The sequence below is a fragment of the Pristis pectinata genome, chromosome 30, assembly GCF_009764475.1.
Source record: "Pristis pectinata isolate sPriPec2 chromosome 30, sPriPec2.1.pri, whole genome shotgun sequence".
In the NCBI taxonomy this organism is placed as follows: domain Eukaryota; kingdom Metazoa; phylum Chordata; class Chondrichthyes; order Rhinopristiformes; family Pristidae; genus Pristis; species Pristis pectinata.
Window position 1 is genome coordinate 10,513,088 of NC_067434.1, and position 21,982 is coordinate 10,535,069.

General features: G+C 43.3%; 1 protein-coding gene across 1 annotated transcript in view; it reads right to left on the reverse strand.

Moving 5' to 3' along the window:
• LOC127584571 (rho GTPase-activating protein 22-like) overlaps positions 1–21,982 on the reverse strand; it is a 370,172-nt gene that overhangs the window by 60,242 nt on the left and 287,948 nt on the right. The window contains exon 4 of the mRNA XM_052041345.1: positions 5,906–6,034. Within this exon, the coding sequence (XP_051897305.1) occupies positions 5,906–6,034 (129 nt within the window). The remainder of the gene's footprint in view (positions 1–5,905; positions 6,035–21,982) is intronic.

The following is a 21,982-nucleotide window of genomic DNA, read 5'->3' on the forward strand; positions in this document are numbered from 1 at the left end:
AACACAGACATTAAGGTTAATGAACGCAGGGGAGGTGGGTAAATGGAGAACAGATACAAATCGGTTGCTGTCTGATTATTAAATAGAGAATATCCTTGAGGAGGAGAATAGTCTGCTTTTTCCTATGTTCCTAACAGTTGCACTTTGTTTGAAGAACGTAACATTGCAATCAGGGGATCCGTTCTCAACAACTTACTTTTACACAGCAATATCTCCAGATGTTCCCAAATCCCAAAGCATGTGGCCACTTGTCTTTTTATCTCCTTGTTTGATCTTGCTCTTGGGAAGTGCCTGAGGGTGCTACAAAAGTGCAGGTTGTTGGAGAGCAGGGACTCAGCTGGGAGTCCCATCTTCCTGGGCATCTGACCTAGATTATGGGTCTGGGTCAGTGCACTGCAGTTACAAAGAAAACCCTCTCATCCCCATAACCGAGAGAATTATTGCAATCGAAAATTTATGACACAGCCCAGTGAAGTTAGTGCTAGTCAAAAAGGAGCTCCCCAGCTTATTCCCCACCTTCTAGTACTGGGCCTGTAGCCCTGTAGGTCAGGACTCTTCAAGTACACTTCTAAATATGGGCTTCAGCTTCTTCTATTCTTTCAGGCCATGAGATCTAGTTCCTTAGAACCCATTAGATAAAAAAAATCTTTCCTCTAACTTTTCATGTAGCCAAACAGCATAGAAACAGGCTCTTCATCCCATTGAGTCCACATCAACCATCAAACACCCATTTATACTAATCCTATATTGATCCCATTTTATGCTCCCACACTTCCATTAATTCCCCCAGATTCTACCACTCACCTGCACATGAGAGACAACCTACAGTGGCCAATTAACCTACCAACCCGCACATCTTTGGGATGTGGGAGGAAACTGGAGCACCTGGAGGAAACCTAAGGTTCACAGGGAGAATGTGCAAACTCCACACACACAGCACTAGACGTCAGGATTGAATCTAGGTCATTTGGAGCTGTGGGGCAGCAGCTCTACGAGCTAAGCTGCTCTAATCCTTCTCTGCATTTTAAACCTTCCCCTAAAGGAAATAGGTCCTTCCTATCTGGTCCTACCAGCTGCACCTAAATCTCAAAAGTGAATTAAAAAAAAATTCTATCTGGGTCTCAGAATTTAATACAGTTAAGCCTCTCCTCATCCTCTGCGGTTCCACAGCTAAATTAATCCAACCTCATAGCTACAATTTTCCATTTCCTCCAACAGCTTTGCAAATGTCTGCACCCTCTCCAATACGATTATATCTTTCTGTAGGAATCAATGTTTTATTTTACCACCACGTTTGCTGCTTTCATTGCCCTGAACCTCTAATAAAACTCAGTATTTTGCTTTATTTCTCCACGGATCCTGTCTGACCTGCTGAGTATTTCCAGTACTTTCTGTTTTTATTTCAGTTCTACAGCTTCTGTGGAATTTTACTTATGTTGTAATGTCATTTCATGCTTGAGTAATATTACAGAATTGAAAGAAAGGATTTCCAAAATCACTTCTAAAGTGAGTAACAAAAGCTATTTCCCACTGACAGTGGCCAAGGTGACCCTGAAGACTGTCAAAGAAGTGAATGATGTAAAGACATGGGAAAATGTGAAGTTGTTCATTTTGGAAGAGTCGAATGTCATTTAAATAGAGAAAACCCGCAGAGAGCTGCATCATGAAGGGATTTGGGAGTCCCTGCACATGAAGTGTTCACACAGAGTGTCTGAGCTCTGGAACGTGCTGCCAGAGGAGGTGGTTGAATCAGGTACATGCACTATGTTTAAGAGGCATTTAAATAGACAAGGCGTGGAAGAATATGGTCCTAATGCAGGCAAATGGGATGAGTATAGATGGGCAAAAAGGTCAGTATGGATTTAGTGGGCCGAAGGGCCCCTTTCTGTGCTGTACGACTCTACGACTGAGGCAGGTGACAGGGAAGGCTACTGGAAAGTTGGCCACTATTTCAAGAGGATTATAGGATAAAAGTAGTGAAGTCTTACTGGAATTCTCTAAAACACTTGTGAGACCACATCTAGAGTACTGCAAACAGTTTTGGCCCCCTGGTGTAAAGAAAGATATTATTTTGTTGAAAGCAGTTGAGACCAGGTTCATGAGGATGATATTGGATTTGAGGGGATTGTTTGATGAGGAAAGGTTGCACAGGTTGGGACCATACTCACTGCAGTTTAGAGGTATGAGAGGGATCGTACTGAAAAATATAAGAGTCTTCAGGAGCTGGACAAGGTGAATGAGAAGAGGATGGTTCCTCTCATGGGGGAGTCCAGAGCCAGAGGGCATGGTCTCAGAATGAGGAGGTGCCCATTTAAGACTGATGAGGAAGGATTTCTTCTCTCAGAGGGTTGTGGGTCTTGGTAATGGGCAGAAAAGTGAAAGGGCAATGTCAGATCAGCCAACATCCTACCGAATGGCGGAACAGACTCAAGGGGACAAATGGCCTACTCCTATCCTACTTCTCATGGTCCTCTGGAATTATTCACAGCCATGTCTGGTGGATCCCTCACCTTGGGGTGTAGCTGTGTCATGTATACAGTCCTCTGCTCAACCCTGGCTACTTGGTGCTGCATTGGTCTGGAAAAGTTAGTGCAACAGTTCTGCCTCAACCCCATCAGGACATCCAGTAATTTAACCTCCCCCCGGCTCAGGAACTTCCCAGAGAACCTCTTTGCGAAAGAGTTATGGGCAAAGCTATTTTACTGGCAAGTACATGACATAAATTGTGCAGAAGCTAATCTTTTGAAAAGTTTTGCCAAACATTTTTTTCTTGTCCTTTTAACAGATTAGCTGAAAATATTCCTCTTGAAATTCCTGTGCGATATTCTAATTAAATAACAAGCAAAAACATGACAGCTCAGAGGACCTGCTCATCCATACAGACCCACACACCCACCCCAGTAAGTAACTATTTATCTTGTATGCAACTATCATATGAATTAAGCAGATTGTCAGAAGAGACATTAGTAACATGGAGACTGACTATCAAAAGGATATTGTTGCTGGTTAAGTTTATCTTCAAACCAAGGATTCCAGCTAACCTGTTCAGTTTAATGTTATCCAACAGATAAACAAGCTTTACAATCTCCTCATTGTTAGTTCTAGAAGCATTTTGTGAAGATAGGAATTAATTAAGTTTAAGGTCCACCATCTTTGAGATGCAGCTGTGCTTGAAATAAAACCCTCATCATGTGAACTGCCCCATTCAATGACGATAGTCATTACCCTTTTCCCTTTATACCATCAAGGGGCATAGATAGATAAGATAACATATCTTTATTAGTCACATGTACATCGAAACACACAGTGAAATGCATCTTTTGCATAAAGTGTTCTGGCGGCAACCCGCAAGTGTCACCACGCTTCCGGCGCCAACATAACATGTCCACAGCTTTCTAACGTACATCTTTGGAATGTGGGAGGAAACCGGAGCACCTGGAGGAAACCCATGCAGACACGGGGAGAACATACAATCTCCTTACAGACAGCAGCCAGAATTGAACCCGGGTCGCTGGTGCTGTAAAGCGTTACGCTAACCGATAGGGTAGACAGTCGTAGACTTTTCCCCATAGCCAAGGTATCTGTGACCAGAGGGCATTAGTTTAAGGTAAGAAGTTTAGGGGGGATATTAGGAAGAAGTTTTTTCACCCAGAGGGAGGTTGGAATTTGGAACACACTGCCTGAGAGGCCGGTGGAGGCAGAGATTCTCACAACATTTAAGAAGAATCTAGATGAACACTTGGCATAAAGGTATCAAGGCACAGACGCTACGGAACAAGTTCTGGTAAATGCAATTAGTATGGATGAGTACTTGATGGACAGCATGGACAGGGTGGGCTGAAGCGCCTGTTTCTGTGCTGGATGAATCTATCTGAAGCACCAAAGGCAATTAAAACCAATTTATATTAGGTTTACCTCTGGAGGCAGCATTGCAATGGAGAGCTGATTTGGAGCCTGTAGTAAAGGGGTAGGACATCATGGTGCTGGGAAACACTGCCCTCTGCCCCCGGAGGCAAGGTTAGTTAGGGGCGAGCATTGATAACAATGGGCTGGGGTGGGGTGGGTGTTGGTTGGAAGAAACTGTCATCTTGTGTTATACACAATGGTCAGAAGGGGCAGTTCACGAGCATTGGTGAAAGTCCATATCCAGAACTCTACACTACATCAACTATACACTGCATCTATTAGGCGACTGTACATAATATCTGGTCAGTAAAATACTGGTCTGGTTAAGTGTTTTATATAGTCATTAACCTGACTTTTAAAGAAATAATTCACACCTACTGAAATGCTCTGATTTTGTCCAGTAACTAACAAAATCAAAATAGTGCTACAACTTAAATGTGCCGTACAATTCGGCCGTGGATATATACCAGGACTTTATTTTTTTTTTACAAATATAGATTATTTCGCCAGCAATCGGGATTCCATTCCCGTCTCCGTCTGTAAGGAGTTTGTATGTTCTCCCATGTCTGCGTGGGTTTCCTCCGGGTGCTCCGGTTTCCTCCCACATTGCAAAGACGTGCGGGTAGGTTAATTTGGGTTTAAAATGGGCAGCGGGGACTCGTTGGGCCGGAAGGGCCTTTTACCACGCTGTAAATAAAATTTTTTAAAAAATTTAAAGGACAGTCTCTCAATTTCTGTAAACACTGGGGACCCTTCATTATTCCAAGCCATTATACAGTAACTCCAAATAAATAAATAGTCCTATGTACCAGGACTCACACTGAAGAAGAGATGGACAAATGACTCAATATTACCAAACCAAGGGACACAATATCGCTATTGCTACTCTTTCCAGCACTCATCGGTTTCTAGTCGTTTTATCACAGACAATGGCTTCGATCCAATTGCAGATTTTTAAAATATTCTTACATGATAAACAATTTGTCAAGTTACAGCAATGATGCTGATTCAGAGTCTTAATGAAAAATCAGAAGCTCCCTTGCACAGATCAAATTTGTATCTGTGTAAAGCCGTGATTGGTAAATTTGTCTGTAAGTACATGCACTTGATTCCAGTCAATAGCATTGCAGAAGCACATGACAGTGGTGTGATGACAATGATGTTCACAATGTAAAAGAATATTTCTTGGTGGAAGAGGATGTTCATTAAAAGATAACAGAAGAGCACAAAAGCCTTATTTTCCCATCCTGGCAACCAATGCAATCTCAATTTAAAGATCTGGAAGCCAGGACTTATAAGAAGTGAAATAATGACATGTTGCTTCCACTGTGCTATAATCTTTCAAAGAGACTTTTGGAATGCTCTTGCAGTTCACAAGGAACCAGGAGTCTAGATTAATCAAGAACTGCTCCACCCAATGAGGCGGGAATAATTTCCCTAAAATATCAAAACAAAGTAAGTAAATTCTCATCACATTTGTGGTGCTTTCTAGCAATAATTACTTAGATTTATTGGGCAGTTGGAAGTAATAATTTACTGGTCTTGTTTATTTCGGTTAAATACCATAATTGGCCATCTTCCAATTAATATACATGTTAATCTACTGCAATTTCAGGGGAGCCTGGTAATTGACATGGTTTAACGCAACCCACCACCAACTTCTCAATGCCAAATAGATATGAGCAACAACAACACTGATACCCATATCCTAATATTTTTTGGAAGGGGAGAGAGATTACATTTCTTTAATTCAAGACGTCAATCCCTGTGTTAAACAAGTTAAAAACGGGTTTTGCCCAATATTCAGTACTTGCTCATGGACAGGAAAAACCAGAGGTTTTGTAATATGGAATCACCCATGTCAAATGGTCACAATATGAAGGTAACATTTCCCAGAGATTACCACCTTCTCCTCCCATGAGTAATTGTGTGCTTTGTTAAACTGTGCGCAGCAAATAATGAGGCTTTATGTCAGCACGATACAAATATAATGGAGTACCTCCGCCAAATGGAGCCCATATCACTCGCCTAATGGCTTTGACCCAGTCCTCCATGTCATTCTGGGAGTTTGCCATAAGAAGGAATGCTTCATGATTGACAGCCATCCGGTCCCGGTCCCCAGCACCCCCTAGAAGAAGAAAACAGGAGAATCAACCTTGAATTGTTGCTATACTGACCGCATTGTTTTACAAGAAGCGATGATCACCTCATTTACCAGGAAGTTAAAGCATATACTTCTGAAAGGACATGCTAATGAGTCTATGGTGGGGAGGCTGAAATGTTCTGGAATCAAATAGGTTGTCCAAGAGGTGCTCCTGGGATTACCCTCCACATGTCCTAGTTGGTGCAAGTGAGGGAAGCTCATGGTGGAAGACACTCTCTGATGTAACCAGAAGGAAGATTGCAAACCCGAACCGAGAGTCATGGAGTTATACAGCACAGAAACAGGTCCTTATGCTCACTGAATCCAATAGACCGTCAACCAACCATTTACACTAATCCTATTTTGTTTCCATTTATTTTCATTTTCTCCATATTCTCATCAACTCTCCATCAAATTCTACCACTCACCAACACACTACACCCAGAACTGGGGAAGAATTCTGATGAAAGGTCTTTGACTTGAAACATTAACTTTCCACAGATGCTGCCTGACCTGCTGAGAGTTCCCAGCATTTTCCCTTTTCAGACTTTGAACATCTGCATTTTTAATTTCCATTTATTAGTCGTTTGTCACAAAGGAATGAAGATTTTAAGGCATGTATAACATCCACTCCTAAGATGGTGAGGTGGACCTCCGTGCCTGACCAGGTCAGTGGTGTCAGCCCACCAAGAAACGTTTGGACCTTTTCATTGTTTCACACAGTCTTAAAGCAATTATACCACTGAAACAGGCCAGTCAACCCATCAGGTTCGAGCCAATCCCTTAACTCCAGCAGGGCTACCATACACAAGAATTAAAAATCTGATACGTTACTGGGGAAGTTAAGCGCACGTATTATATATGTACATACGTGCACATGCTTGATACAGGCCATCCCCGGGTTATGAATGCCTGACTTATGCAAACTTCGAGATATGAATGAGCTCCCATAATATTAAGTTCAAAAGGCCCAGCATATGTACTTGTGTTGGTTCCTACAAATGGCAGACCTGGTTCCTCCCACACCAACCCCTGCCCCCCCCCCTCTCTCCAGTTTTAGTAATTGTTCCATCATATCAGTCTTATGGGTTTTTGAGGCCATTCATTACAATACTGTGGAGGTATGGTTACCATATCAAGTGATTGTCATGTATTTTCTGACTTATGGACAGAATTGATTTATGGATTTCAGTAAAAATGGAACCCGTTCATTACCTGGGGACGGCCTGTAATTATTGGAATAATACCCCCCTTGTGAGCTTCAGCAGCCACATCTCAGACCCTCTGCCCCCATAGACCCATCGCAGCCCTGCATACACTCTGTGCTGCAGAGGAGCCTCCTCCCACTTCATCAAACCCCTCCAGCTTCTCAAACACGGTGGCACTTTTAACGGGTTCCAAACTTACAACCTGCAGCCTGATGCCCAAAGCTCTGGCAGAGTCATCACTGTTGGTTCAGGGGGCCGGCCAGAGATGAATTTTCTTTCCTTGTGTGGTAGTAAAGAGCATATTGCAGAGCTCGAAAACTAAATGACAATGAGGGAGGTCAGCCCTTGGTTGGCAATGCTAAACACATGCATCCACTGCCCTCCTTCACTCAGCTCTGTGTGTTTGGTTCCATTGACTTTAACATGGGAGGAGAGGATGAACACAGGAACTTGTCCATATGCTTGGGGCAAGCAACTGAAACAAGACCATTCCCCCAGCCCTATTTACCCCGCCCCAGTGTATTATAACCCACAACTAATACTGAACAACTAGCACACATCTACAGCTCCTCCCCAGGTTACGGCAGGGTTCTGTCGCTGTGAAACTGTTTGTAACCCGAACAGTTCGTAGGTGGGAAATGCGACCACAGACCAAGTTCCCAAGCGTCAGAAGATGCCTGCAGACCCGCAGCAGTCGGCAAATGCATCCCGCCAATCTCCCAAAGGCTCGTTCATATGTACGGGTTGTACATAAGTCAGGTGTTCATAACCTGGGGAGGACCTGTACTGTCCAACGATACAGTTCACGGACAATCTCTGACAGTTTTAAGAGGACAACTCCACATGACTCTCAACCCTACAGGTAGAAGCCCCTGAGGAAGCACATTGGTCCAGAACCACTGAAAAATATTACACTCTGTTATCTCAGAAAACACAGAAAAACTTTGAAACGTCTGAACCAGAATGTGGCTGTTTGGTGAATCAAGTCAGTCTGTGGTGTGAGGGGTTTTCATTGACTTCAGTGACAGACTGGTGTAGGTCACCAGAGGAGTTATGGACTGGTTGGTTAGTTTTCACACAGCAAGCTCACAGATAACTTGTTCGTGCCAAGATTTAAAAACAAGAAACCAATAGATAAGGAGGAATGTTACCTCGGCCTTCGAAAAGTTAACTGTCCTTCCCTTCCCAGCAAGGTCACCCCAGTGCAGTGCTGCCCTTTGGAAAAGCCGTCACAGAAAGCCTCGGCAGCAGACAGGGGTGAAACTAATATCTGGCAATTTGATGCTTACACCCAACACAAGTAAATCCGGGCCATGAATCAGCAGCTGCACACTGCGGTCACCAAATCCCGACATAGGTTCCTGTTATTATGTTTCTTTATTCAGCACAGCACAGCACTTCAGCAAATCAGCCATCATTGACTGAAATACCTGATTGTGCATCGGCAGTGTATTCTAATTATAAACCCGCTTGACAGCAATGTTCTCCACCTATTTATAGTCTTCAAACGAAGTGTATGTTATACACGAAGGTACGTTCCTCACATTCAAGGTCAGAAGACGTCTAAATACCACTGAAGGATTTCCCATTTCATGCTGCACATTGTTGACAGCTCAATAAATTCCACATTATCCTCAAAACTAAACGTCAGCTGATGACTCTATTCTGTTGGAAATCTGTCTGTCGAGACAACCCTTCGGTGGCTTAATTGGTAAATGGATCCTTTGGTATGGCCAATTTGACCCCTAGTCCGGCATGAGTTTCGCTGATTCCTGATGGTATGTAGTCTACCAGTGACCCGGGATCATAGTGGAGAACAATCAACAAGCCGTACTCTTAAAGAGCGAGGATGTTGGTGGGGGGTTAGGATTGGATTTAACCCTGATATCCCTCTTGCAAAGGTTGAGTAACTCATTGTACAGACCCACAATTCAGTCAGGGACCAGTGGGTGTGAGGGTGGCAGGGAGGGAGTATTGTCCAGGTGTAGATGGACTATGACCTCACAATCTACCTTGTTGTGGCCTTGCACCTTATTGCACTGCACTTTCTCTGTAGCTGTGACACTTCACTCTGTACTGTTATTGTTTTTACCTGTACTACATCAATGCACTCTGTACTAACCCAATGTAACTGCACTGTGTAATGAATTGACCTGTACGATCGGTATGCAAGACAAGTTTTTCACTGTACCAGGGTACAAGTGACAATAATAAACCAATACCAATACCAATGAGTGCAGTCAGAAAGAAAGTGTGCATTGGGAACTAAAAGAAAGGACTTTACTGAAAGAACACTCCTCATCTTGATTCCTAATTGAAATGTGTTACTGAAACATGGTGATCATTCTTGACTCACCGAGCAGAAGCGTAAACCAAGGGCCCAGAGACATGCGCTGCGATTACCCAAGGGTGCTGAGGATTTAAATTTAATTCGTGGAATAAATCAGGAATTTAAAAACATTGCATCAGAAAGGATGAGAATAAAATTACCAAATTGTGTTCAGGGAATGGGCTTCAGGAAAGGGGCATGGTAGTGTAGCAGTTAGTGTAACGCTATTACAGCGCCAGTGACCTGGGTTCAATTCCTGTCACTGACTGTAAGGAATTTCTACGTTCTCCCCGTGTCTGCATGGGTTTCCTCCGGGTGCTCTGGTTTCCTCCTACATTCCAAAGACGTACGGGTGAGGAAGTTGTGGGCACGCTATGTTGGTGCTGGAAGTGTGGCGACACTTGTGGGCTGCCCCCAGAACACTCTACGCAAAAGATGCACTTCACTGTGTGTTTCGATGTACATGTGACTAATAAAGATATCTTATCTTACATAGAACACCATAGAATAATACAGCACAATACAGGACCTTCGGCCCACCATGTTTTGCCGACCTTCAAATCACTCCTAAGACTACCTAACCCCTTCCTCCCACATATCCCTCTATCTTAAATTCCTCCATATGCTTATCTAACAATCTCTTGAACTTGACCAACGTATCAGCTTCCACCACCATCCCAGGCAGCGCATTCCATGCACCAACCACTCTCTGGGTGAAAAACCTCCCTCTGACGTCTCCCTTGAACTTCCCACCCATTACCTTAAAGCCATGCCCTCTTGTATTGAGCATTGGTGCCCTGGGAAAGAGGCGCTGGCTGTCCACTCTATCTATTCCTCTTAATATTTTGTATACCTCTATCATACGTCCCCTCATCCTCCTTCTCTCCAATGAGTAAAGCCCTAGCTCCTTTAGTCTCTCCCCATAATCCATACTCTCTAATCCAGGCAGCATCCTGGTAAGTCTCCTCTGCACCCTTTCCAATGCCTCCACATCCATCCTATAATGAGGCGACCAGAACTGGACACAGTACTCTAAGTGTGGTCTAACCAGAGTTTTGTAAAGCTGCATCATTACTTCGCGGCTCTTAAACTCGATCCCATGACTTATGAAAGGTAACATCCCATAAGCTTTCTTAACTACTCTATCCACCTGTGTGGCAACTTTCAGTGATCTGTGGATATGAACCCCCAGATCCCTCTGCTCCTCTACACTGCCCAGAATCCTGCCATTTACCTTGAATTCTGCCTTGGAGTTTGTCCTTCCAAAATGTACCACCTCACACTTCTCCAGATTGAACTCCACCTGTCACTTGTCAGCCCAGCTCTGCATCCTATCAATATCCCTCTGTAAGCTTCGACAGCCCTCCACACTATCCACAATACCACCGATCTTTGTGTCATCTGCAAATGTGCTAACCCACCCTTCCACCCCCTCATCTAAGTCATTAATAAATATCACAAAAAGTAGAGGTCCCAGAACTGATCCCTGTGGGACACCACGAGTCTCAGCCCTCCAATCCGAATGCACTCCCTCCACCACAACCCTCTGCTTTCTACAGGCAAGCCAATTCTGAATCTACTCGCCAAAGCCTTTTCATGTCCCCTTCTCTCTCTCCTCAGCCCCTTCTTAAGTTCCCTCCTTGCCACTCTATTTTCCTCATGAGCGCTGTCTGATCCTTGCTGCTTATATCTTATGTATGCTCATCATTTTAGATTTCATATTTCCTTACGACAGAGAAGAGGCCATTTGGCCCATCACTCCCATTCCCCCACATTTCCTGTACTGGTCCTCCCTGGGTTACGAACACCTGACTTACGTACAGTTCGAAAATACAAACGAGCGTTTGGGAGACCAGTGGGATGGACTTGCCCATTCACGGTAGTGTAGCGGTTAGCCTAATGCTATTACAGTGCCAGTGACCTGGGCTCAATTCCGGCTGCTGTCTGTAAGGAGTTTGTACGTTCTCCCCGTGTCTGCGTGGGTTTCCTCCGGGTGCCCCGGTTTCCTCCCACATTCCAAAGACGTACGGGTTAGGAAGTTGTGGGCATGTTATGTTGGTGCCCGAAGCGTGGTGACACTTGCGGGCTGCCCCCAGAACACTCTATGCAAAAGACGCATTTCACTGTGTGTTTCGATGCACATGTGACCAATAAAGAAATCTTATCTTATGTCCTGCCGGGTGGGAACTCAGTCCGCGGCAATATCTGAATACACGTTGTCCTTTCTTGACGGAATCTTGTAATCTAGTGGGGACCAGTATCCTGTTCTCTCAGATGTGTCCATTAACACTGATTCCACCACCCATCTACACCAGGGCTAAACTACACCACTCAATTATGCTAAAACCAGCACATTTTTGGGACTTACGAGGAAACTGTAGCACCCAGAGGAAACCCATGTGGTCACCAGGAAAATATACAAACTCCACACAGACAGCATCAGAATTGAACCCGGACTGCTGGAGCTGTAAGGAAGCAGCACTAACTAGCCATCCCCATAGACCCACAGCAGTTGACTCCCAACTGCATCTAAACTAGCCTTGGATGACGGCCAGATTAAATGCAGTTAGGAGTCAACTGCAGCTAATTTCAAATAACATGGAGGAACTTATAAAATTCCCAATCACAAGGGATAAAGTCTTAGAGAAACTCACAGGGCTTTTGGCGGATAAGTCGCCAGGACCCAATGGCCTGCTCCCAATGGTTTTATAGGAAGTAGCTTCGGAGGTGGTGGACCCATTGGTTGAAATTTTTCAAAACGCAACATTCCGGGAGGTTGCCAGGAGCTGATGTGACTCACTTGTTCAAAAAGGGAGGAAGACAGAAAGTGGAGAACAATGGGCCAGTTAGTTTAGCATCTACTGTTGGCAAGATGCTAGAGTCAATAATCAAAGAGGAAATAACTCATCTGTTAGGAAAGATGAATATAATTAAAACTAGTCACATAGTTTTATGAAAGATGAATCATGTTTGACAAACTTGCTAGAACTTTATGAGGATGTGACAGGGAGAGTTAATAGAGGGGAACCTGTAGATGTAGTGTATCTAGATTTCCTAAAGGAAATTTGACAAAATGCCACATAAGAGGCTGGTGCATAAACTAAGAGCCCAAGGTAATGCAGGAAGTGCATTAGCATGGATTGATGACTGGCTGTCACAGAGTAAACAAAGAGTTGGAATAAATGGGTCATTTTCAGGCTGGAGGGATGTAACTAGTGGAGTATCCCAGGGATCGGTTGTTGGTCCTCAGTTGTTCACTATTGATATTAAAGACCTGGGGTAGGGAATGAAATGTAAGACTTCCTAGTTTGTTGGTGATATGAAAATAGTTGGAGGGCATGTTGTGATGAGGACATTGAGATTCTGTATTGCAATGTAGATACATTGAGTGATCAGGCAAATGGAGTTTAATGTGGGAAGCGTGAGGAAATGCAGTTCAGTAAGATGAATCAAAAGGCAGGTTATTATCTAAGTGTAGAGAGGCTGAAAATGAGTGAAGTTCAGAGGGATCTAAGTGTTCTACTCCATAAATCACAAAAAGTTAGCAGGCAGGTGCAGCAAGTGATTAAGAAGGCAAACAGCATTTTGGCCTTTATTGTGAAGGGTTTGGAAATTTAGATCAGGGAGGTTTTGTTATAGTTGTATGGGGTGGAGGTGAGGCCACACTTGGAATACAGTGCACAGTTTTGATCCCCTTAGCTAAAGAAAGGATATGGTGGCATTGGAGGCTGTCCAATGGAGGTTCACCAGGCTAATTCCTGGGACGAGAGAGTTGTCTTATCAAGAGAGGCTGGACAGTCTGTGCCTGTATTCCTTGGCGTATAGAAGAATGAGGGATGACTTAGCCAAACATGTAAGATCCTAAGGGGGCTTGACAGGGCAGATGTTGAAACATTTTCACTAGTGGGAGAGTCATGAACAAGGGGACATAGCTAAAAAATAAGGGGCCAGTTATTTAAAACCAAGGTGTGTAGAACTTTCTTCATTCAGAGGGTGGTGACTCTCTGGAATTCTCTTCCCCAAGGGTGGCAGAGGCCAGATCATTAGATATATTTAAGATGGGGATAGATACTGTAAATATTTGAAAGATTGAGGAATTGAGGGTTATAGGAAACTGGCACAGAAGAGGAATTAAGGCCAGCATGGATCAGCCATGATCAGAATGAATGGTGTGGCAGGCTTGAGGAGCCTGGTGACCCACTCCTGTTCCTATTGTCAATGGTTTTTGTCATTAGTGATGGACATTCAGTTCTGGCCTTAACAATGACATCCACAGTGCAAATAAAAGATCTGAATGCTGTCTTCATTTTCCTATGCAAACAGCTTCATTAAGGAGGGGAAACCTGGTTGAAAGAGAAGAAATAAATGCTAAAGTATTAAATAGGGTGAGATTTACCCTTCTCACGGTGACATATTGATGGCAGCTCTGGGCTCCTTTCCTGAGATGTGATTAAATTGACAGCGACTGCCCAATGGGGCAGAATTCACAGTCACAAACGTTTCCTCAGCATTGAAGATAGTTCATTTGCATTTGCATACTCTTTGAAACCTCAGGCAAAAATTCTAGTTCATCATTAAAATATAAGTGAAATGTTCAATGGATGTCCTGTTTGGCCAAAGTATAAAATTCTGTGGGACCTATTTGCATAATATCAAGACAAGTATTTGTGTATATTTCCTAGGGGCCAGTGACTTCATTCTTTTCTTGTGTTTTCAATTTAACTTTTAATACAAGTTAACTTAACACAATTAAAGTTTACAATTGCATTTTGCTTACATCTATTCTTTTTGCCCAGTTACTTGAATAATGTAGAGATCACCAATCTGAAAGGTTAACCGTTTCTACCACCACAGATACTGTCAGGCCTACTGGGTACTTCCAGCATTAGTTGTTTCTAAAATTTGGACAACAAGGTTGGTTATGTATCTTCAGTCTGTGCTTTCTTTTGGTTGACCACCCATTCTGAACGGACCTCTTTGTTCCGGGATGGATTCAGGTCTTGTTTGGTCACAGTCATGAACTCACTGCAGGATTGTAATGGGAAGTGGTTGAGGAAGAAAGGGAAGTGTTAAGAACTCTGGCTTACTTGAATCACGTGACTGAAGATGATAGATACATGAAATGGTTTGAGCAGAGAATAACTTTACAAATTAAATTTCTCCGCTCTGAAAAATCAATTGATTTCTTGTGTGTATACAAAATGTGATTCTTTTTCACAGTTTGCAAATGCTTTCCATTGGAGGCACAAACCATTTCCATTTAATTAAAGGGCCTTGCTTCACTGATGCACTCAAGGCTGCAGCATGTGTCGACATCACCAACACACACTCCCAATTGGATTCTGGAAAAGAGCGCACTTCAGGGAAATATATGTTCAACAACATCAGGAGCTATACATTTGTCTCCCACATCAAAGTCTTCCATCATGGGTGTTAATCATCAGACAACAATATCCTCCATCTCACGGTATTTATTGTGGTTATTTTTTGACAGTGATTATGAACAGAGTTGACATCAGTCATATAACACCAACTGGATCCCATTAGGAAGTTGATAAGATGCCTAGTTATTTGTGTGGTGACTCCATGTGACCAGGGATCAGGGAAAGATCATTCCACCCAACAATTTAATTCTACTTTAGCAGTCTAACTCATAGTGATTCATGTTCTCTCTATGTTCCCCAATTATTCTGACCGCCCACAGACATTTTTTACATCAAGCTTTTCATTTTTACTATTGGAATCAATAACTTTCCTGGTGTCATGATCCCAATTCTATTACTCTGGGTCATTCATCCTGAAACGGGTGTTTAAATCTCACCATGGAGCTGGGAAATTTAAATTCAGGTTAGTAAATAAATATTGAGCTTCTTTAAAAAATCTGCTCTCTCTAACATAACTATGAAACTACCAGACTGTCACAAAGACCCAGTTCACTGAGGCATGGAAGGAAGGAAATATGCTGCATTACTTGGTTTGGACAGTAGGTGGCTCCGGACCCACCAGTGTGGTTCCAATGCTCTGGGCCCACCAGTGTAGTTCAACTTACCTGCCTCCTCAATTCAGGCATAATTAGGGATGAACAATAAGTGCTCGCATTGCCAGCAACAGCCATAACCCTGTGAATGAACTCACTGACCTTTGCTCGCATCCGAGGAGGTGTACAGGAGTGAGATAGATCGGCTGGTTGACTGGAGTTGCAACAACAACCTCGCACTCAACGTCACAAGACCAAGGAGCTGATTGCGGACTTCAGGAAGGGGAAGTCGGGAGAACACACACCAGTCCTCATTGAGGGGTCAGTGGTGGAAAGGGTGAGCAGCTTCAAGTTCCTGGGTGTCAACATATCGGAGGATCTATCCTGAGCACAACACATTGATGCAATCACGAAGAAGGCATGCCAGCAGCTCTACTTTATCAGGAGTTTGAGGAGATTGGGTATGTCACCAAAGTCTCTTGCAAATTTCTACAGATGTGCAATGGAGAGCATTCTGACTGGTTGCATCAACGCCCGGTATGGAGGCTCCAATGTACAGGATCAAAAGAGGCTGCAGAGGGTTGTCGATTTAGCCAGCTCCATCACAGACACAACCTTCCCCACCATCGAGGACATCTTCTAGAGGCAGTGTCTAAGGACACTCACATCTGAAACATGCTCTCTTCTCGTTACTACCATCGGAAAGGAGGTACAGGAGCCTGAAGACCCATACTCAACGATTTAGGAACAGTTTCTTCCCCTCCGCCATCAGATTTCTGAACGGTCCATGAACCCATGAACACTACTTCATTATTCCTTTTTTTTGCACTATTTATCTATCTATTTATTTATACATTTTGTAGTTTATAGTAATTTCGTTTCTTTGCACTGTACTGCTGCCGCAAAACAACACATTTCACGACATATAAGTCAGTGATAATAAATGTGATTCTGATTCTAACGATGTTTAACTTCCAGTGCTGACTATTTTTTACATTTTGCCCAGAACAATCTTCTTAATAAACCCAAAATGACTGGGCTCATTGATGCCAATGTGTATATAATTATTATTTTTCACTCAGTTTTCTTCTTTTACAATCAGCTTTAGTATTAATGCAGATTGTGGAGGTAACCAGCACTCAATCCATCTACGGTCAGAATGGCTGGCAATTAGAGTATACTGTACGTGTGCAGAGAATGGGCAGCCTAACACACAAGAACCCAAGGAAATATGGAGCAGGAGTAGGCCACCAGATCTCTGAAGCCTGTCCCACCATTCGATGTGGTCATGGCTGATCTATGCTGGTCTCTTCTGTGCCAGTTCCCCATAACTCTCAATTCGCTTATCTTACAAAAATGTATCTACCTCTGCATTAAATACTTCTAATAATCTAGCCAATGGAGCTCTTGTCGTGAAGGACACTGTACTTTGTGGTTCGGAGTGCCAATGTATGTCTTGCTACATTAGCTGTGTGAGTTCAAACCCACAGTAAACTCAGCTTGTTGGTGACACAATTAAACTAGACGACCTTCCACTCTGGTTGTTTTTAAGTATTATTTAGAAACCTATTTTAGGCAAATGTAATTAACACAATGGTGCTAGTTATGACTGGAAATATTAGATAGGGGAGGGGGTATGGGATGGAGAAGGTGCGACAGTTGTTGATATTGTGATTGTCAAAGTAACTCCATATAATTAACATGAGTACTGACATTTTTTAATTACTTTAACTTCATTATCCTTTTTCCCACAATATTTCACACATTCAGTGTACATATTACAGTGTGTCAGCAGGCTGCTGTTGAACTTGGCAGCGGTTCTGGTAGGTTGTACCAATCTGTGGATGCACACCACACTGAGTGATGGGTTTAAATGTTCCTGCTGCATTGTTGAGGCTTGTGACAATTAGGTAGGTAGTTACACTGCCCACAGTTAGGTAGGTAGTTACATGCCAGCTTTGCCCTCAGGCCGAGGTATCATCACTGGTTACTGCTGGCAGCAGATCAAAGCCTGGACCAAGTTTTACAGACCTTTACTTGTTTCATCCACAGAGCATAAGTGTGTTTAATTTCCACTTTGGGTGAAAGAGTAAATTCTGCAATAATGGATCATGACCCAATCACCAAAATCTCTACTTCTAGAGTAGAGAGTTTTCCAAAGACAGAAATACCTTTGCAGAGAAAGTCACACCTCCTGGGAAAGGACAGTACCTCTGTGCATTCCTATACCACCTTTCACATCCTTCTCAGGACATTGTAAACATTTGACAGCTAATAAGTACACTTGAAACGTGGTAACTGTTAAAGTCTAACGAATATGGGTTCCGAGAATCATCAGAATGTTAGTGGAGGCACAAGAGACTGCAGGTATTGGAATCTGGAACAACATACAAGATGCTGGAGGAACTCAACGGGTCAGGCAGCATCTAAGGAAGGAAATGCACCTTGGTGATGTGGATTAAGGGTTAAACATTGGCCAGCTCATAAGATACCAACATTGCTCCTCTTGAAAATAATCTGATGGATGGTCTACATTTACCTGAAGGGTCCAAGAAGCCTCAGTTTAGCATCTATTCTGAAAAGTGGCTTCTCCAACAGTCCTCACTGCTGCACAGGACTGTCGGACTAGATTTTTTTGACACAGGAGCCGGATTTGAACCCACAACCAATGGACACAGGTTTAGTTTTAAAGTACAAATAGAACACAGTTTAAGTGCTTGGATCTGGTGAGGGAGACTGGTTAATTCTTCCAACTGTGGCCTTGTCTCTACCATCCCCTTGGACCACCACCTCTCTGATGCAGAGCGGTCTGTCCTTAGCAGAGGCCTCACCTTCCTACCCCTGCGCCCACACCTCAACGGGTTCCGGGCTTGCCATGACGTTGAGCTCTTCCTCCGTCACCTCCACCTCCGTGCCTACTTCTTCCTCAAGGGATCCCCACCCCCTCCCACTGATGGCTCTTTCTCCCCTCTCAAACTCTCCTCTTCCTCTTGTCTCTTTCCCTCTCTCGACCTTTTCATTTCCAACTGCCAACATAGGCTCCTCACCTACTGGTTAATTCTTGTCCAGCTCGAGGGACGAGATCTCTGTGGATTTGGAGATTTTGATCGTAAATAGGTTCAGGCTGCTGACCCGTTAACACTTGCTTTACATTGTCATATTTTCCAAACCCAGCAGGAATGCTGATCCTGTTGTACAATGATTATAGAGATAACCCACCAGTTCTGGTAATACAATTGTCTCAGGCTTCTGAAACCTGTAATATGAATAATATCTAGTTTATGTTCTAAGGCCTCGAGCAATAATGTTTGTGCATTACATCCTTGAGCAACAAAACCCTAACATTAGATTTCAATGAAACCAAAGCAAAGTGACAGAGTGTTAGAAACATGAAATAAAACGAAAATGCAAGGGACTCAAGCGACATTTGCAAAGAGGCAAACAGTGAATGTTTCACCTTTCACTAGAATTGGATTTACTGGCTTGGAAATTGCTCCTTGCTGATTTTTTGGGATTTAAATAGTGTCTGTGAAAGTCACATACAGAGTGAATAATTTAATTGCAAACAGTGTTGTTGGGTTTGCACCTTATCACCTTTCCTTATGACAGTGAAGGAGGCCATTTCCTTCACTGTCATAAGGAAGGAATGGGGAATGGGATAGCTTTGAAAATCAGTGGGGAATGGGATAGCTTTGTGAGCCCCATTCCTCATTAATTTTCCCTGTAATCTATTCACCCCACATCCCCATCAACTCTCCTAGATTCTACCCCCACATAAGCATGTGGTAACTTCACAATGGCCAATTACTCCACCAACTTAAACATCTTTAGGAAGTGGGAGGAGGCAGCAGTATCTCTGGGAAACCCACGTGGTCACAGCGAGAACATGTAAACTCCACACAGGCATCACCCGAGATCAAGATCGAAGCTGGTTCGCTGGAGCTGTGAGGCAGCAGTTCCACTAGCCTATGTGACACTATCCTGAATCTGGCATTACTGAGTTCAGTGCAATGTTCCTTATTAGTGACAAGATCTCACAGTTGTAAGCACTTAGCACAGCCAGCTGTCAAAGGGACATACCACATTCTAAACAACACTCTTCCAGCTACTGGGGAGTGTTGCTTCCAAATGAATGAAAGGGATGGTGAATGAAAGAGTGCTCAAAGGGTGTCAGAGAGACCTGGAGAGGTGGGTGAAGAAGGGTACCCAGAAGTGGTATGTTACTTGTGCATGAGCATCACAGAGACATGTAACGCTAGTGAAAGTGCTGCTTCACAGCTCCAACTGCCCCTAACAGGAAGCTGCAGGAGGTCTCTATAAAGACATGAATGTAGTGAATGCCTTTAGTTTTGGGAAGGGTGCACTGTAGGCAAATCCTCTTGCCCGCTCATGTGGGGTTGAAGGAAAAGTAGACAAAGCCTCCTTGAAATTGGTGTCAGAGTGACCAGCAGTGAGCAGATGGCTACGAGATGTGGCAGAGAGCAGCTGCGATCCTCAAGCAAGAGAGCTGACAGTGACAGGAGGGCAACATCCATCATCAAAGATCCCCACCATCCGGACCATGTCATCTTTTCGCAGCCTCCATTGGGCAGGAGGTACAGAAGCCTGAAGTCCCACACCACCAGGTTCAAGAACAGCTACTTCCCTTCAACCATTTGGTTCTTGAACCAGCCGGCTCAACCCTAATCAATGCAGTTTGGCAATACTATGACCATTTTGTCCACTTTGCATTAAAATGGACTTTGCTCTTTTTTGTTCTAATTGTGTTCTTTCTTGTAAAAATTGTGTATAATTTATGTTTAATTTATGTTTCTTTCTTGTGAATGCTGCTTATCTGATGCTGTGTGTCTGTGATGCTGCTGCAAGTAAGTTTTTCATTGCACCTGTGCACACATGTACTTGTGCATATGACAATAAACTCGACTTTGAAAAATAAACTCGACTATGACATAAGTCTCTCTGGCATTGGTAGTCAAAGCATGAGATCTTTTCTCAGGCTGCAGGAATTCAGAGCTCACAGTGAGGACTAAGTGGGCACTCTAAGTGTGGCTTCTTCCATAGCAGGGGAAACAAGGCTCTGAAAAGTTGGTTGTCCTGTGAGGAATAAAGAACCAGCATTTTTTTTGGAATTTTCTGTTGAAATTTCATTGCAGATGAATTTCATGAGTTGTACTATTACTAACATCATTTGGGAGAGTTTTACACTGTACAAATATTACTAGCGAACAAAATTCTCACTGAGAACTGAAAGGACAAGTTTCTGATAGGAACCCAGAAATGTGCACAAGTTTGTTCTGCTCAGCTCCACACTGTGTCCTTTTGGAGTTGTGTGATTACATTTCTAGCCCACTGTCTTTATCATTAGCACTGATGCAGCACAGCCGGCGGCACAGGTTAACTCTGTTCTGGACGTAATATTAAAATATGTAACTTCTGATCATGACTGTTGTACCATATTACTTGCCCTTTCACATCAAGAGGACCAGACTTTACAATTGCTGCTTCACAGCTCCAATGACCCGAGCTCAATTCTGACCTGCAGTGCTGTTTGTGTAGAGTTTGTACGTTCTCCCTGCGTCTGCATCAGGGTGCTCTGGTTTCCTCTTACATCCCAATGACACGCGGGTTGGTAGGTTAAATGGCAACTGTAAATTGCCCCTGAGGTGTAGGTGAGTGATAGAATCTTGGGGGAGTTGTCAGGTGAATAAAGGACTAGCATTAATGAGTATTTGATAGTCAGCATGAACTCCTTGGGCCAAAGGGCCTGTTTCCCTGCTGAATGACTCAAGGAGACATGATTTACCAATAAGATCTGGTTACAGAGTTCCCATCCCCACCTGCGACATGCAGTAATTGCTTTTCCTGTGCACCCTTGAGGAAAACGATCGTAGCTCGAGAGGGAGCAATTATAGCAGCAACTTCCTGTCTGGGCAAACTGCCATGTCCCAGGGGTTAAAGGGACAGCATCCTTTATTTGTCCAATCCTTGTCTGAATCTGATCCTGAAGTAAACATATCACAACATTTAAACATTCAGTCACATCCTCACAGGTCATGAGTGAAGTATGTTCCTTGGCTCGGGAACACTTGCACTTCCTACCATTGCCATTGAAGTACTCCATTTACTTCAATGAACCTCCATTTACTGACATTTCTTAATGAACTGTTCAGAGTTATATCTGGAATAAATCAGCCACCGACTAATTACAGCTGTCAATAAACATTCTCATTCTCAGGATATCATTAAACAGCATGCAATTTATAAAATAATCACTGTCTTCATTTTGCCACAGGGGATTAAAAACTGGCACATTTTGGTGCACTAACATTACATGAAAACATGTGTTAATGCTGCAAGGTTTAGGCAGCCTTTGCAACACTTAAATATGTTTTGAAGTTTATGCCAATGTAATGGCTTTG